This window comes from Stegostoma tigrinum, chromosome 46 (assembly GCF_030684315.1).
Source record: "Stegostoma tigrinum isolate sSteTig4 chromosome 46, sSteTig4.hap1, whole genome shotgun sequence".
Taxonomy (NCBI): domain Eukaryota; kingdom Metazoa; phylum Chordata; class Chondrichthyes; order Orectolobiformes; family Stegostomatidae; genus Stegostoma; species Stegostoma tigrinum.
Genome location: NC_081399.1, coordinates 7,773,471 through 7,790,276, shown reverse-complemented (window position 1 = coordinate 7,790,276; position 16,806 = coordinate 7,773,471). Strand labels below are relative to the sequence as shown.

Genomic DNA, 16,806 nt, shown 5'->3' with positions numbered 1-16,806 from the left:
AATGGGAGAGAGAGAGAGAGAGAGAGAGAGCGAGAGAGACACATGGACAGACAGATAGAGGGATAGAGACCTCATGGGAGTGAGAAAGAGAATGGGGGAGAGAGAGAGAGAGAGAGAGAGAGAGAGAGAGGGAGAGGGAGAGAGAGGGACATGGACAGACAGATAGAGGGAGACAGACCTCATGGGAGAGAGATTGAGAATAGGAGAGAGAGAGAGAGAGACATGGACGGACAGATAGAGGGAGAGTGACCTCACAGGAGTGAAATAGAGAATAGGAGACAGAGAGAGGGAGAGAGAGAGAGAGAGAGAGAGAGAGAGAGAGAGAGAGATATGGATGGAGAGATAGAGGAGAGAGACCTCATCGGAGGTGAGATAGAGGATAGGAGAGAGAGAGAGACATGGACGCACAGATAGAGGAGAGAGACCTCATGGGAGTGAGATAGAGAATGGGAGAGGGAGAGAGAGATGGACGGACTGATCGAGGGAGAGAGACCTCATGGTAGTGAGATAGAGAAGAAGAGACAGAGAGAGAGAGAGAGAGAGAGAGAGAGACATGGATGGATAGATAGAGGGAGCGAGACCTCATGGGAGGGAGATAGACAATGGGAGAGAGAGAGAGAGAGAGAGATGGACGGACAGATCGAGGGAGAGAGACCTCATGGTAGTGAGATAGAGAAGAAGAGACAGAGAGAGAGAGAGAGACATGGATGGATAGATAGAGGGAGCGAGACCTCATGGGAGTGAGATAGAGAAGAGACAGAGAGAGAGAGAGAGAGAGTGAGAGACATGGACGGACAGATAGAGGGAGAGAGACCTCATGGGAGTGAGGTAGAGAATGGGAGAGAGAGAGAGATGGAGAGACACGGACGGACAGATGGAGGGAAGGAGAACTCATGGGAGTGAGAACAGGAATAGGAGAGAGTGAGAGAGACATGGACGGACAGATAGAGGGAGAGAGACCTCATGGGAGTGAGATAGAGATTAGGAGAGAGAATGAGAGGGAGAGACATGGACGGACAGATAGAGGGAGACAGACCTCATGGGTGTGAGATAGAGAATGGGAGAGAGAGAGAGAGAGAGAGAGACCTCACGGATTGAGATAGAAAATAGGAGAGAGAGAGAGAGAGAGCGAGAGAGACACATGGACGGACAGATAGAGGATAGAGACCTCATGGGAGTGAGAAAGAGAATGGGGGAGAGAGAGAGAGAGAGGGAGAGGGAGAGAGAGGGACATGGACAGACAGATAGAGGGAGACAGACCTCATGGGAGAGAGATTGAGAATAGGAGAGAGAGAGAGAGAGAGAGAGAGAGAGACATGGACGGACAGATAGAGGGAGAGTGACCTCACAGGAGTGAAATAGAGAATAGGAGACAGAGAGAGGGAGAGAGAGAGAGAGGCATGGACGGACAGATAGAGGGAGAGACACCTCATGGGAGTGAGATAGAGAATAGGTGAGAGAGAGAGAGAGAGAGAGAAAGAGACGTGGATAGACAGATAGAGGGAGAGAGACCTCACTGGAGTGAGATAGAGAATAGGAGAGAGAGAGAAGGAGAGACACGGACAGAAAGATAGAGGGAGAGAGACCTCATGGGAGTGAGATAGAGAATAGGAGAGAGAGAGAGAGAGAGTGATATGGACGGGCAGATAGAGGAGAGAGACCTCATGGTAGTGAGATAGAGAAGAAGAGACAGAGAGAGAGAGAGAGAGTGAGAGAGACATGGATGGATAGATAGAGGGAGCGAGACCTCATGGGAGGGAGATAGAGAAGAAGAGACAGAGAGAGAGAGAGAGAGAGAGAGACATGGACGGACAGACAGAGGGAGAGAGTTCTCATGGGAGTGAGATAGAGAAGAAGAGACAGAGAGAGAGAGAGCGAGAGAGACATGGATGGATAGATAGAGGGAGCGAGACCTCATGGGAGTGAGATAGAGAAGAGACAGAGAGAGAGAGAGAGAGAGAGACATGGACGGACAGATAGAGGGAGAGAGACCTCATGGGAGTGAGGTAGAGAATGGGAGAGAGAGAGAGAGGGAGAGACACGGATGGACAGATGGAGGGAAGGAGAACTCATGGGAGTGAGATCAGGAATAGGAGAGAGAGAGAGAGAGACATGGACGGACAGATAGAGGGAGAGAGACCTCATAGGAGTGAGATAGAGATTAGGAGAGAGAGGGAGAGGGAGAGACATGGACGGACAGATAGAGGGTGACAGACCTCATGGGAGAGAGATTGAGAATAGGAGAGAGAGAGAGAGAGAGAGAGAGAGAGACATGGACGGACAGATAGAGGGAGAGTGACCTCACTGGAGTGAAATAGAGAATAGGAGACAGAGAGAGGGAGAGAGAGAGAGAGGCATGGACGGACAGATAGAGGGAGAGACACCTCATGGGAGTGAGATAGAGAATAGGTGAGAGAGAGAGAGAGAGAGAGAGAAAGAGACGTGGATGGACAGATAGAGGGAGAGAGACCTCACTGGAGTGAGATAGAGAATAGGAGAGAGAGAGAAGGAGAGACACGGACAGAAAGATAGAGGGAGAGAGACCTCATGGGAGTGAGATAGAGAATAGGAGAGAGAGAGAGAGAGAGTGATATGGACGGGCAGATAGAGGAGAGAGACCTCATGGTAGTGAGATAGAGAAGAAGAGACAGAGAGAGAGAGAGAGAGAGTGAGAGAGACATGGATGGATAGATAGAGGGAGCGAGACCTCATGGGAGGGAGATAGAGAAGAAGAGACAGAGAGAGAGAGAGAGAGAGAGACATAGAGAGAGAGAGAGAGAGAGAGAGAGACATGGACGGACAGACAGAGGGAGAGAGTTCTCATGGGAGTGAGATAGAGAAGAAGAGACAGAGAGAGAGAGAGCGAGAGAGACATGGATGGATAGATAGAGGGAGCGAGACCTCATGGGAGTGAGATAGAGAAGAGACAGAGAGAGAGAGAGAGAGAGAGAGAGAGAGACATGGACGGACAGATAGAGGGAGAGAGACCTCATGGGAGTGAGGTAGAGAATGGGAGAGAGAGAGAGAGGGAGAGACACGGATGGACAGATGGAGGGAAGGAGAACTCATGGGAGTGAGATCAGGAATAGGAGAGAGAGAGAGAGAGACATGGACGGACAGATAGAGGGAGAGAGACCTCATAGGAGTGAGATAGAGATTAGGAGAGAGAGGGAGAGGGAGAGACATGGACGGACAGATAGAGGGTGACAGACCTCATGGGTGTGAGATAGAGAATGGGAGAGAGAGAGAGAGAGAGAGAGACCTCACGGATTGAGATAGAAAATAGGAGAGAGAGAGAGAGCGAGAGAGACACATGGTCGGACAGATAGAGGGATAGAGACCTCATGGGAGTGAGAAAGAGAATGGGAGAGAGAGAGAGAGAGAGAGAGAGAGAGAGGGAGAGGGAGGGACATGGACAGACAGATAGAGGGAGACAGACCTCATGGGAGAGAGATTGAGAATAGGAGAGAGAGAGAGAGAGAGAGAGAGAGAGAGAGAGACATGGACGGACAGATAGAGGGAGAGTGACCTCACTGGAGTGAAATAGAGAATAGGAGACAGAGAGAGGGAGAGAGAGAGAGAGGCATGGACGGACAGATAGAGGGAGAGACACCTCATGGGAGTGACATAGAGAATAGGTGAGAGAGAGAGAGAGAGAGACGTGGACGGACAGATAGAGGGAGAGAGACCTCACTGGAGTGAGATAGAGAATAGGAGAGAGAGAGAAGGAGAGACACGGACAGAAAGATGGAGGGAGAGAGACCTCATGGGAGTGAGATAGAGAATAGGAGAGAGAGAGAGAGAGAGAGTGATATGGACGGAGAGATAGAGGAGAGAGACCTCATCGGAGGTGAGATAGAGAATAGGAGAGAGAGAGAGAGACATGGACGGACAGATAGAGGAGAGAGACCTCATAGGTGTGAGATACAGAATGGGAGAGACAGAGAGAGAGAAAGAGGGAGAGGGAGAGACACGGACGGATAGATAGGGGGAGAGTGACCTCATCGGAGTGAGATAGAGAATAGGAGTGAGAGTGAGAGAGAGAGAGAGAGACCTCACGGGAGTGAGATAGAGAATGGGAGAGAGAGTGAGAGAGAGACATGGACGGACAGATAGAGGGAGACAGACCTCATGGGAGTGAGATAGAGAATAGGAGAGAGAGAGAGATGGACAGTTAGAGCGAGGGAGAGTGAAGTACTGAGAGTGAAATAAAGAATGGGAGAGAGAGAGAGATGGACAGATAGAGAGAGAGAGAGAGAGAATTGCTGAGAGTGAGACAGGGAGAAAGGGAGAGATCGTCTCAATGATGGCAATGGTTTAGTGGGATACAATGAGTGGATTGTTAATCTGGAGACCCAGGTAATGTCCTGGGGTCCCGGGTTCGAACCTGGCCAGGGCAGGTGGTGGAATTTAAATTTATAAAATATCTGGAATGAGCAATCTAATGCTGACCGTGAAGCTATTATCAATTGTGGGGAAAACCCCTCTGGTGCACTAATGCCCTGTAGGGAAGGAGCCTACCATCCTTACCTAGTCTGGCCTACATGTGACTCCAGGCCCACAGCAATGTGGTTGACTCTCACCTGCCCTCTGGGCAATTAGGGATGGACAATAAATGCTGCCTGGCCAGCGACGCCCTCATCCCATAAAGGAATGAAGAAAGGAGCCTGGATCAGACAGATGGAGAGATTCGGGCGGAGAGAGAGAATTAGCGGGAGTGAGACAGGAGGTATTGGTAAAGGAGACACAGCAAAGCCAGGCTGACGGACAGAGGGAGAGAGAAGCAGAGACAGTTGAAGAGGGGGAGAGTGAAAGAGAGAAGCAAAGAGAGAGAGGAGGAGAAAACGAGTGCAGGATTGAAAGGAGGGACAGGCGGAGGGGTTCAGGTGAAGAGACAGTGTGAGAGAGAGAGAGAGAGAAAGACGGTGCATGGGATAACAGAGAATAAAGGTCGAGTGCAATGGAGAGGGAGTAAATAATACCTCCCTGCGCTTCAGTCACACCGAGACTGACCATTCTTTGGGGTATAGTCACACTGACCCCTCACTGCAGTACAGGGACACTGAGCACTGATCACTCACTGGACTACAGTCACACTGAGTACAGTCCCCTTACTGCAGTACAGTCACACTGACTGCTCACTGTGATACAGTCACACTGACCTCTCACTGCGGTACAGGGACACTGAGCACTGATCACTCACTGGACTACAGTCACACTGAGTACAGTCCCCTTACTGCAGTACAGTCACACTGACTGCTCACTGTGATACAGTCACACTGACCTCTCACTGCGGTACAGGGACACTGAGCACTGATCACTCACTGGACTACAGTCACACTGAGTACAGTCCCCTTACTGCAGTACAGTCACACTGACTGCTCACTGTGATACAGTCACACTGACCTCTCACTGCGGTACAGGGACACTGAGCACTGATCACTCACTGGACTACAGTCACACTGAGTACAGTCCCCTTACTGCAGTACAGTCACACTGACTGCTCACTGTGATACAGTCACACTGACCTCTCACTGCGGTACAGCCACACTGACCCCTCACTGGGATACAGTCACACTGACTGCTCACTGTGGTACAGTGACACTGGCCTCTCCCTGGGGTACAGTCACACTGATCCCTTAGTACGGTACAGTCACACTGGCTCCTCACTGAGGTACAGTCACACTGACCCCTGACTGTGATACAGTCACACTGGCCCCTCACTGAGGTACAGCCACACTGATCCCTTACTATGGTACAGTCACACTGGCCCCTCACTGAGGTACAGTCACACTGGCCCCTCACTGAGGTACCGTCACACTGACCCCTGACTGTGATAGAGTCACACTGGCCCCTCGCTGAGGTACAGTCACACTGGCCCCTCACTGAGGTACAGTCACACTGACCCCTGACTGTGATACAGTCACACTGGCCCCTCACTGAGGTTACAGTCACACTGGCCCCTCACTGAGGTATAGACACACTGACCCCTGACCTCCCTGGGCCGGGAGCAGACTGTGAGCTGACCTTTGACCTGGTTGCCATGCTTCATGTTGTGCCTGCTGTTCCCACAGAAAGCGGTCCGCTCAGACCCTGCGCTCTCTCTGGGCCTACCTCCACACCGCCCGCACAGCCTTCACATGGCCTGGCCCTCCCATGGCTCCAGGACATTCTCTACACACTGGTCAGTGTCATCTTCATCTCGGGGACAGCACAAAGTCATCCGCTTCGCCATCAGCAAGAAATCAGCAGGGAGCACGCACTCAAGATAGCAGCCATCATGACGAGAGAACTGCCGACTATCTACGCAAACATGTTGGTAAGTCACATCAACATCGGCGGCCCCCAGGACAGGGACAGCGCATTGTACAGCTCCCGCTACATGACCCTGACAGTGTGTCCCTGCCTGTGTACACATGGTACACTGAGTGAAAGCCCATCGATGATGATGAATATGAATTTTCTTTTCCCCGCAGAACGGAATCGGGCTCGAAGGTTTCAACCAGAACTCTATCTGCCTCCCTGACACTATTAGACATCAACAGGACTGGAATCGGAATTCAGTAAGCCTTCCCTCATTTCCACTGGCTGCGGGATCACACAATCCGTGACCAATCACACACTCCGTGATCAATCACACACTCCGTGACCAATCACACACACGGTGTCCAATCACACACCCCGTGATCAATCACACACCCCGTGATCAATCACACACTCCGTGACCAATCACACACGGTGTCCAATCACACACCCCGTGATCAATCACACACTCCGTGACCAATCACACACGGTGTCCAATCACACACCCCGTGATCAATCACACACTCCGTGACCGATCACACACACCGTGACCAATAACGCACTCCATGACCAATCACACACTCCGTGACCAATCACACACTCCGTGACCAATCACACACACGGTGTCCAATAACACACTCTGTGATCAATCACACACACCGTGACCAATCACACACTCCGTGTCCAATCACACACACTGAGTCCAATCACACACACCGTGACCAATCACACACTCCGTGACCAATCACACACACGGTGTCCAATAACACACTCTGTGATCAATCACACACACCGTGACCAATCACACACTCCGTGTCCAATCACACACACTGAGTCCAATCACACACACCGTGACCAATCACACACTCCGTGACCAATCACACACACTGAGTCCAATCACACACACCGTGACCAATCACACACACCGTGACCAATCACACACACCGTGACCAATCACACACTCTGTGACCAATAACACACTCTGTGACCAATCACACACTCTGTGACCAATCACACACTCTGTGACCAATCACACACACCGTGACCAATCACACACTCCGTGACCAATCACACACACGGTGTCCAATAACACACTCTGTGATCAATCACACACACCGTGACCAATCACACACTCCGTGTCCAATCACACACACTGAGTCCAATCACACACACCGTGACCAATCACACACTCCGTGACCAATCACACACACTGAGTCCAATCACACACACCGTGACCAATCACACACACCGTGACCAATAACACACTCTGTGATCAATCACACACTCTGTGACCAATAACACACTCCGTGACCAATAACACACTCTGTGACCATTCACACACTCTGTGACCAATAACACACTCTGTGACCAATCACACACGCCGTGACCAATCACACACTCTGTGTCCAATCACACACTCCGTGACCAATAACACACTCCGTGACCAGTCACACACGCCGTGACCAATCACACACTCTGTGACCAATAACACACACCGTGACCAATCACACACTCTGTGACCAATCACACACTCCGTGACCAATCCCACACCCCGTGACCAATCACACACGCCGTGACCAATCACACACGCCGTGACCAATCACACACTCTGTGACCAATCACACACTCTGTGACCAATCACACACTCTGTGACCAATAACACATTCCGTGACCAATCATACATTCCGTGACCAATCATACACTCCGTGACCAATCATACACTCCGTGACCAATCACACACTCTGTGACCAATCACACACGCCGTGACCAATCATACACTCCATGACCAATCACACACTCCATGACCAATCACACACGCTGTGACCTTAACACACTGTGACCAATAACACACTCTGTGACCAATAACACACACCGTGACCAATCACACACGCTGTGACCAATCACACACGCTGTGACCAATCCCACACCCCGTGACCAATCACACACACCGTGACCAATCACACACGCTGTGACCAATCACACACGCTGTGACCAATCCCACACCCCGTGACCAATCACACACGCTGTGACCAATCACACACGCTGTGACCAATCCCACATCCCGTGACCAATCACACACTCCGTGACCAATCACACACGCCATGACCAATAACACACACTGTAACCAATAACACACTCTGTGACCAATCACACACCCCGTGACCAATCACACACTCTGTGACCAATCACTGACTCCATTTCCTAGAACTGATCCTACATTGAGGGACTGATCCCATCTACAATCCCTGATGCCACGTCCCCTCTCCAATTCTATGCGTACCCCCAGATCCCGTGTCTAATCTGGGATCACAAAGCGTAGTAAACACACTGGGGTGCAGTGGGATAGAATCCGGGAAGAGGCTGATGAGATTAATGGCAGGATTGATGGTTAATTTCTCATTTCACAGTCTGTGGCTGGGATCAGGTTCTGTCTCTACAAAAAATGCTTGGACAACTTACAGAAAAGAGGCCTGAACCAAGGCAGGATGAGTTTGAACAATACATCCCAGGGTTTGAGGAATCTGTACGAAACCATCTTTAAAATGGAGGTATTGCAATGTATCTTCCATGTCGCCAGACTGATACTGATCAGGAGGTGTTACTCTGTACAAAGACCATAATAGCTACGCCACAGGACCCAGCTCTAACTGAGCTGCACTGAGAACATTAAACTGAGGTGCATTCAAACTGTGACATGGAAATGTAGACTCCCGAACACCACATGAGCAATGGTGACAACATCATGATGCCTAAGCTTCAAAAACAAACGTTGAGAGCCAAACAGAACAATTGTGGGAATGCTAACCCGAACCCTAGCACATACAGTGTCTAACGCCTACAGTATCTAACCCCTACAGTGTCTAACCCCTACAGAAACTAACCCTTACAGTGTCTAACGCCTACAGTATCTAACCCTTACAGTGTCTAACCCTGACAATATCTAACCCCTACAGTATCTAACCCCTACAGTATCTAACCCCTACAGTATCTAACCCTACAGTATCTAACCCCTACAGTGTCTAACCCCTACAGAAACTAACCCTTATAGTGTCTAACGCCGACAGTATCTAACCCTGACAGTGTCTAACCCTGACAATATCTAACCCTACAGTATCTAACCCCTACAGTATCTAACCCTACAGTATCTAAGCCCTACAGTGTCTAACCCCTACAGTATCTAACCCTACAGTATCTAACCCCTACAGTATCTAACTCTTACAGTGTCTAACCCCGACAATATCTAACCCTACAGTATATAACCCCTACTGTATCTAACCGTACAGTATCTAAACACTACAGTGTCTAACCCCTGCATGTCTAACCCTACAGTATCTAACCCCTACAGTATCTAACCCTTACAGTGTCTAACCCTGACAATATCTAACCCTACAGTATCTAACCCCTACTGTATCTAACTGTACAGTATCTAAACACTACAGTATCTAACCCCTACAGAAACTAACCCTTACAGTGTCTAACCCCTACAGTATCTAACCCTTACAGTATCTAACCCCGACAATATCTAACCCTACAGTATCTAACCCCTACTGTATCTAACCCTACAGTGTCTAACCCCTACAGTATCTAACCTCTACAGTATCTAACCCTTACACTGTCTAACCCTACAGTATCTAACCCTACAGTGTCTAACCCTACAGTATCTAACCCCTACAGTATCTCACCCCCACAGTATCTAACCCCTGCAGTATCTAACCCTTACACTGTCTAACCCTACAGTATCTAACCCTACAGTATCTAACCCTACAGTGTCTAACCCTACAGTATCTAACCCCTTTAGTATCTAACCCCTACAGTATCTAACCTGACAGTATCTAACCCCTACAGTATCTAAAACCTATAGTGTCTAACCCTACAGTGTGAAACCCCTACAGTTTCTAACACCTATAGTATCTAACCCCGACAGTACCTAACCCGACAGTATTTCACCCTACAGTGTCGAAACCCTACAGTATCTAACACCTACAGTGTCTAACCCCTACAGTATCTACCCTACAGTGTCTAACCCCTACAGTATCTAACCCTACAGTATCTAACCCCTACAGTATCTACCCTACAGTATCTAACCCCTACAGTATCTAACCATACAGTATCTAACCCCTACAGAATCTAATCCTACAGTGTCTAACCCTACAGTGTCTAACACCTGCCATATCTAACCCCCACAGTATCTAACCCCTACAGTGTCTAACCCCTGCAGTATCTAAGCCGACAGTATCTAACCCCTACAGTATCTAACCCTACAGAACCTAATCCTACAGTGTCTAACCCTTAGGTGTCTAACACCTGCCATATCTAACCCCTACAGTATCTAACCCCTACAGTCTAACCCGCCAGTATCTAACCCTACAGTATCCTACCCTACAGTATCTAACCCCTACAGTATCTAACCCCTACAATATCTAACCCCTAGAGTGTCTAACCCTACAGTATTTACCCCCTACAGTATCTAACACCTACAGTATCTAACCCTACAGTGTTTAACACTACAGTATCTAATCCTGCAGTATCTAACCCCTACAGTATCTAACCCTACAGTGTCTAACCTCGACAGTCTCTAACCCCTACAGTGTCTGGCCCTACAGCATCAAACCCCAACAGTATCTAACCTCTACAGTGTCTAACCCCGACAGTCTCTAACCCCTACAGTATCTAAACCCCACAGTATCTGAGCCGACAGTATCTAACCCCTACAGTATCTAACCATACAGTATCTAACCCCTACAGAATCTCATCCGACAGTGTCTAACCCTTAGGTGTCTGACACCTGCCATATCTAACCCCTACAGTATCTAACGCTACAGTGTCTAACCCTACGGTATCTACCCCCTACAGTATCTAACCCCTACAGTATCTAACCCCAACAGTGTCTGATCCTACAGCATCAAACTCCAACAGTATCTCACCCCTACAGTGTCTAACAGCTAGAGTATCTAACGCCGACAGTATCTAACCCTACAGTATTTAACGCCTACAGTATTGAAACCCTTCCGTATCTAACCCCTGCAGTGTTTAACACCGACAGTGTCTAACCCTACGTTATCTAACCCTGACAGTATCTCACCCCTACAGTATCTAACCATACAGTATCTAACCCGACAGTATCTAATCCCACCAGTATCTAACCCCTATAGTATCTAACCCTACAGTATCCTAACCCGCCAGTTTCTAACCCTACAGTATCCTACCCTACACTATCTAACCCCTACAATATCTAACCCCTAGAGTGTCTAACCGTACAGTATTTACCCCGACAGTATCTAACCCCTACAGTATCTAACCATACAGTATCTAACCCGACAGTATCTAACCCCGCCAGTATCTAACCCCTATAGTATCTAACCCTACAGTATCTAACCCCGCCAGTATCTAACCCTACAGTATCCTACCCTACAGTATCTAACCCCTACAGTATCTAACCCCTAGAGTGTCTAACCCTACACTATTTACCCCGACAGTATCTAACCCCTACAGTATCTAACCCTACAGTATGAAACTCCTACAGTATCTAACACCTACAGTATCTAACCATACAGTATCTAACCCGACAGTATCTAACCCCGCCAGTATCTAACCCCTATAGTATCTAACCCTACAGATCTTACCCCGCCAGTTTCTAACCCTACAGTATCCTACCCTACAGTATCTAACCCCTACAATATCTAACCCCTAGAGTGTCTAACCGTACAGTATTTACCCCCTACAGTATCTAACCCCTACAATATCTAACCCTACAGTGTCTAACCCTACAGTATCTAACCCTGCAGTATTTCACCCCTACAGTATCTAACCCTACAGTGTCTAACCCCGACAGTCTCTAACCCCTATAGTGTCTGGCCCTACAGCATCAAACCCCAACAGTATCTAACCTCTACAGCATCTAACCCCGACAGTATCTCACCCCTACAGTGTCTAACAGCTAGAGTATCTAACGCCTACAGTACCTAACCCCTACAGTAGTTATCGCCTACAGTATCGAAACCTTTCCGTATCTGACCCCTGCAGTGTTTAACACCGACAGTGTCTAATCCTACATTATCTAACCCCGACAGTATCTCACCCCTACAGTGTCTAACAGCTAGAGTATCTAACGCCGACAGTATCTAACCCTACAGTATTTAACGCCTACAGTATTGAAACCCTTCCGTATCTAACCCCTACAGTGTTTAACACCGACAGTGTCTAACCCTACGTTATCTAACCCTGACAGTATCTCACCCCTACAGTATCTAACCATACAGTATCTAACCCGACAGTATCTAATCCCACCAGTATCTAACCCCTATAGTATCTAACCCTACAGTATCCTAACCCGCCAGTTTCTAACCCTACAGTATCCTACCCTACACTATCTAACCCCTACAATATCTAACCCCTAGAGTGTCTAACCGTACAGTATTTACCCCGACAGTATCTAACCCCTACAGTATCTAACCATACAGTATCTAACCCGACAGTATCTAACCCCGCCAGTATCTAACCCTACAGTATCTAACCCCGCCAGTATCTAACCCTACAGTATCCTACCCTACAGTATCTAACCCCTACAGTATCTAACCCCTACAGTATCTAACCCCTAGAGTGTCTAACCCTACACTATTTACCCCGACAGTATCTAACCCCTACAGTATCTAACCCTACAGTATGAAACTCCTACAGTATCTAACACCTACAGTATCTAACCCGACAGTATCTAACCCGACAGTATCTAACCCGACAGTATCTAACCCCGCCAGTATCTAACCCCTATAGTATCTAACCCTACAGATCTTACCCCGCCAGTTTCTAACCCTACAGTATCCTACCCTACAGTATCTAACCCCTACAATATCTAACCCCTAGAGTGTCTAACCGTACAGTATTTACCCCCTACAGTATCTAACCCCTACAATATCTAACCCTACAGTGTCTAACCCTACAGTATCTAACCCTGCAGTATCTCACCCCTACAGTATCTAACCCTACAGTGTCTAACCCCGACAGTCTCTAACCCCTATAGTGTCTGGCCCTACAGCATCAAACCCCAACAGTATCTAACCTCTACAGCATCTAACCCCGACAGTATCTCACCCCTACAGTGTCTAACAGCTAGAGTATCTAACGCCTACAGTACCTAACCCCTACAGTAGTTATCGCCTACAGTATCGAAACCTTTCCGTATCTGACCCCTGCAGTGTTTAACACCGACAGTGTCTAATCCTACATTATCTAACCCCGACAGTATCTCACCCCTACAGTGTCTAACAGCTAGAGTATCTAACGCCGACAGTATCTAACCCTACAGTATTTAACGCCTACAGTATTGAAACCCTTCCGTATCTAACCCCTACAGTGTTTAACACCGACAGTGTCTAACCCTACGTTATCTAACCCTGACAGTATCTCACCCCTACAGTATCTAACCATACAGTATCTAACCCGACAGTATCTAATCCCACCAGTATCTAACCCCTATAGTATCTAACCCTACAGTATCCTAACCCGCCAGTTTCTAACCCTACAGTATCCTACCCTACACTATCTAACCCCTACAATATCTAACCCCTAGAGTGTCTAACCGTACAGTATTTACCCCGACAGTATCTAACCCCTACAGTATCTAACCATACAGTATCTAACCCGACAGTATCTAACCCCGCCAGTATCTAACCCTACAGTATCTAACCCCGCCAGTATCTAACCCTACAGTATCCTACCCTACAGTATCTAACCCCTACAGTATCTAACCCCTACAGTATCTAACCCCTAGAGTGTCTAACCCTACACTATTTACCCCGACAGTATCTAACCCCTACAGTATCTAACCCTACAGTATGAAACTCCTACAGTATCTAACCCGACAGTATCTAACCCGACAGTATCTAACCCGACAGTATCTAACCCCGCCAGTATCTAACCCCTATAGTATCTAACCCTACAGATCTTACCCCGCCAGTTTCTAACCCTACAGTATCCTACCCTACAGTATCTAACCCCTACAATATCTAACCCCTAGAGTGTCTAACCGTACAGTATTTACCCCCTACAGTATCTAACCCCTACAATATCTAACCCTACAGTGTCTAACCCTACAGTATCTAACCCTGCAGTATCTCACCCCTACAGTATCTAACCCTACAGTGTCTAACCCCGACAGTCTCTAACCCCTATAGTGTCTGGCCCTACAGCATCAAACCCCAACAGTATCTAACCTCTACAGCATCTAACCCCGACAGTATCTCACCCCTACAGTGTCTAACAGCTAGAGTATCTAACGCCTACAGTACCTAACCCCTACAGTAGTTATCGCCTACAGTATCGAAACCTTTCCGTATCTGACCCCTGCAGTGTTTAACACCGACAGTGTCTAATCCTACATTATCTAACCCCGACAGTATCTCACCCCTACAGTGTCTAACAGCTAGAGTATCTAACGCCGACAGTATCTAACCCTACAGTATTTAACGCCTACAGTATTGAAACCCTTCCGTATCTAACCCCTACAGTGTTTAACACCGACAGTGTCTAACCCTACGTTATCTAACCCTGACAGTATCTCACCCCTACAGTATCTAACCATACAGTATCTAACCCGACAGTATCTAATCCCACCAGTATCTAACCCCTATAGTATCTAACCCTACAGTATCCTAACCCGCCAGTTTCTAACCCTACAGTATCCTACCCTACACTATCTAACCCCTACAATATCTAACCCCTAGTGTCTAACCGTACAGTATTTACCCCGACAGTATCTAACCCCTACAGTATCTAACCATACAGTATCTAACCCGACAGTATCTAACCCCGCCAGTATCTAACCCTACAGTATCTAACCCCGCCAGTATCTAACCCTACAGTATCCTACCCTACAGTATCTAACCCCTACAGTATCTAACCCCTAGAGTGTCTAACCCTACACTATTTACCCCGACAGTATCTAACCCCTACAGTATCTAACCCTACAGTATGAAACTCCTACAGTATCTAACACCTACAGTATCTAACCATACAGTATCTAACCCGACAGTATCTAACCCGACAGTATCTAACCCGACAGTATCTAACCCCGCCAGTATCTAACCCCTATAGTATCTAACCCTACAGATCTTACCCCGCCAGTTTCTAACCCTACAGTATCCTACCCTACAGTATCTAACCCCTACAATATCTAACCCCTAGAGTGTCTAACCGTACAGTATTTACCCCCTACAGTATCTAACCCCTACAATATCTAACCCTACAGTGTCTAACCCTACAGTATCTAACCCTGCAGTATCTCACCCCTACAGTATCTAACCCTACAGTGTCTAACCCCGACAGTCTCTAACCCCTATAGTGTCTGGCCCTACAGCATCAAACCCCAACAGTATCTAACCTCTACAGCATCTAACCCCGACAGTATCTCACCCCTACAGTGTCTAACAGCTAGAGTATCTAACGCCTACAGTACCTAACCCCTACAGTAGTTATCGCCTACAGTATCGAAACCTTTCCGTATCTGACCCCTGCAGTGTTTAACACCGACAGTGTCTAATCCTACATTATCTAACCCCGACAGTATCTCACCCCTACAGTATCTAACCCCTACAGTATCTAACCCCTAGAGTACCTAACCCTACAGTATCTAAAGCTAGTGTCTAACCCGACAGAATCTAACCCTACTGTATCTAACCACTACAGTATCTAACCCTACAGTATCTAAACCTACAGTATCTAACCCTACAGGATCTAACCCTTGCAGTATCTCATTCCTACAGTATCTAACCCCTAGAGTATCTCACCCCTACAGTACCTAAACCTACAGTATCTAACTTCTAAGTGTCTAACCCCTACAGTATCTACCCCCTACAGTATCTAACCCTATAGTGTCTAACCCCTACAGTATCTAACTCCTAAAGTATCTAACCCTACAGTATCTAACCCTACAGTATCAAACCCTACAGTGTCTAACTCTACAGTGTCTAACCCCTACAGTGTCTAATCCCTACAGTGTCTAATCCCTACAGTATCTCACCCCTACATTATCTCACCCCTACAGTACCTAAACCTACAGTATCTAGCCCCTACAGTGTCTAACCCCTACAGTGTCTAACCCCTACAGTATCTAACCCCTATAGTATCTAACCCCTACAGTATCTAACCCCTACAGTATCTAACCCCTGCAGTGTCTAAGCCGACAGTATCTAACCCCTACAGAATCTAATCCTACAGTGTCTAACCCTTCGGTGCCTAACACCTGCCATATCTAACCCAATAGTATCTAACCCCTACAGTGTCTAACCCTACAGTATGAAACTCCTGCAGTATCTAACACCTACAGTATCTAACCCTTACAGTATCTAACCCCTACAGTGCCTAACCCTACAGTATCTAGCCCTACAGCATCCTACCCTACAGTATCTACCCCTACAATATCTAGCCCCTAGAGTGGCTAACCCTACACTATTTACCCCCTACAGTATCTAACCCCTACAGTATCTAACCCCTACAGTATCTAACCTC

General features: G+C 47.8%; 1 protein-coding gene across 1 annotated transcript in view; it reads left to right on the top strand.

Annotated features, from left to right (window-relative positions):
* LOC132207396 (uncharacterized) overlaps positions 1 to 16,806 on the top strand; it is a 39,462-nt gene that overhangs the window by 16,878 nt on the left and 5,778 nt on the right. Inside the window, exons 2-4 of the mRNA XM_059642906.1 lie at positions 6,075 to 6,319; positions 6,477 to 6,563; positions 8,712 to 8,852. Of these exons, the coding sequence (XP_059498889.1) occupies positions 6,075 to 6,319; positions 6,477 to 6,563; positions 8,712 to 8,852 (473 nt within the window). The remainder of the gene's footprint in view (positions 1 to 6,074; positions 6,320 to 6,476; positions 6,564 to 8,711; positions 8,853 to 16,806) is intronic.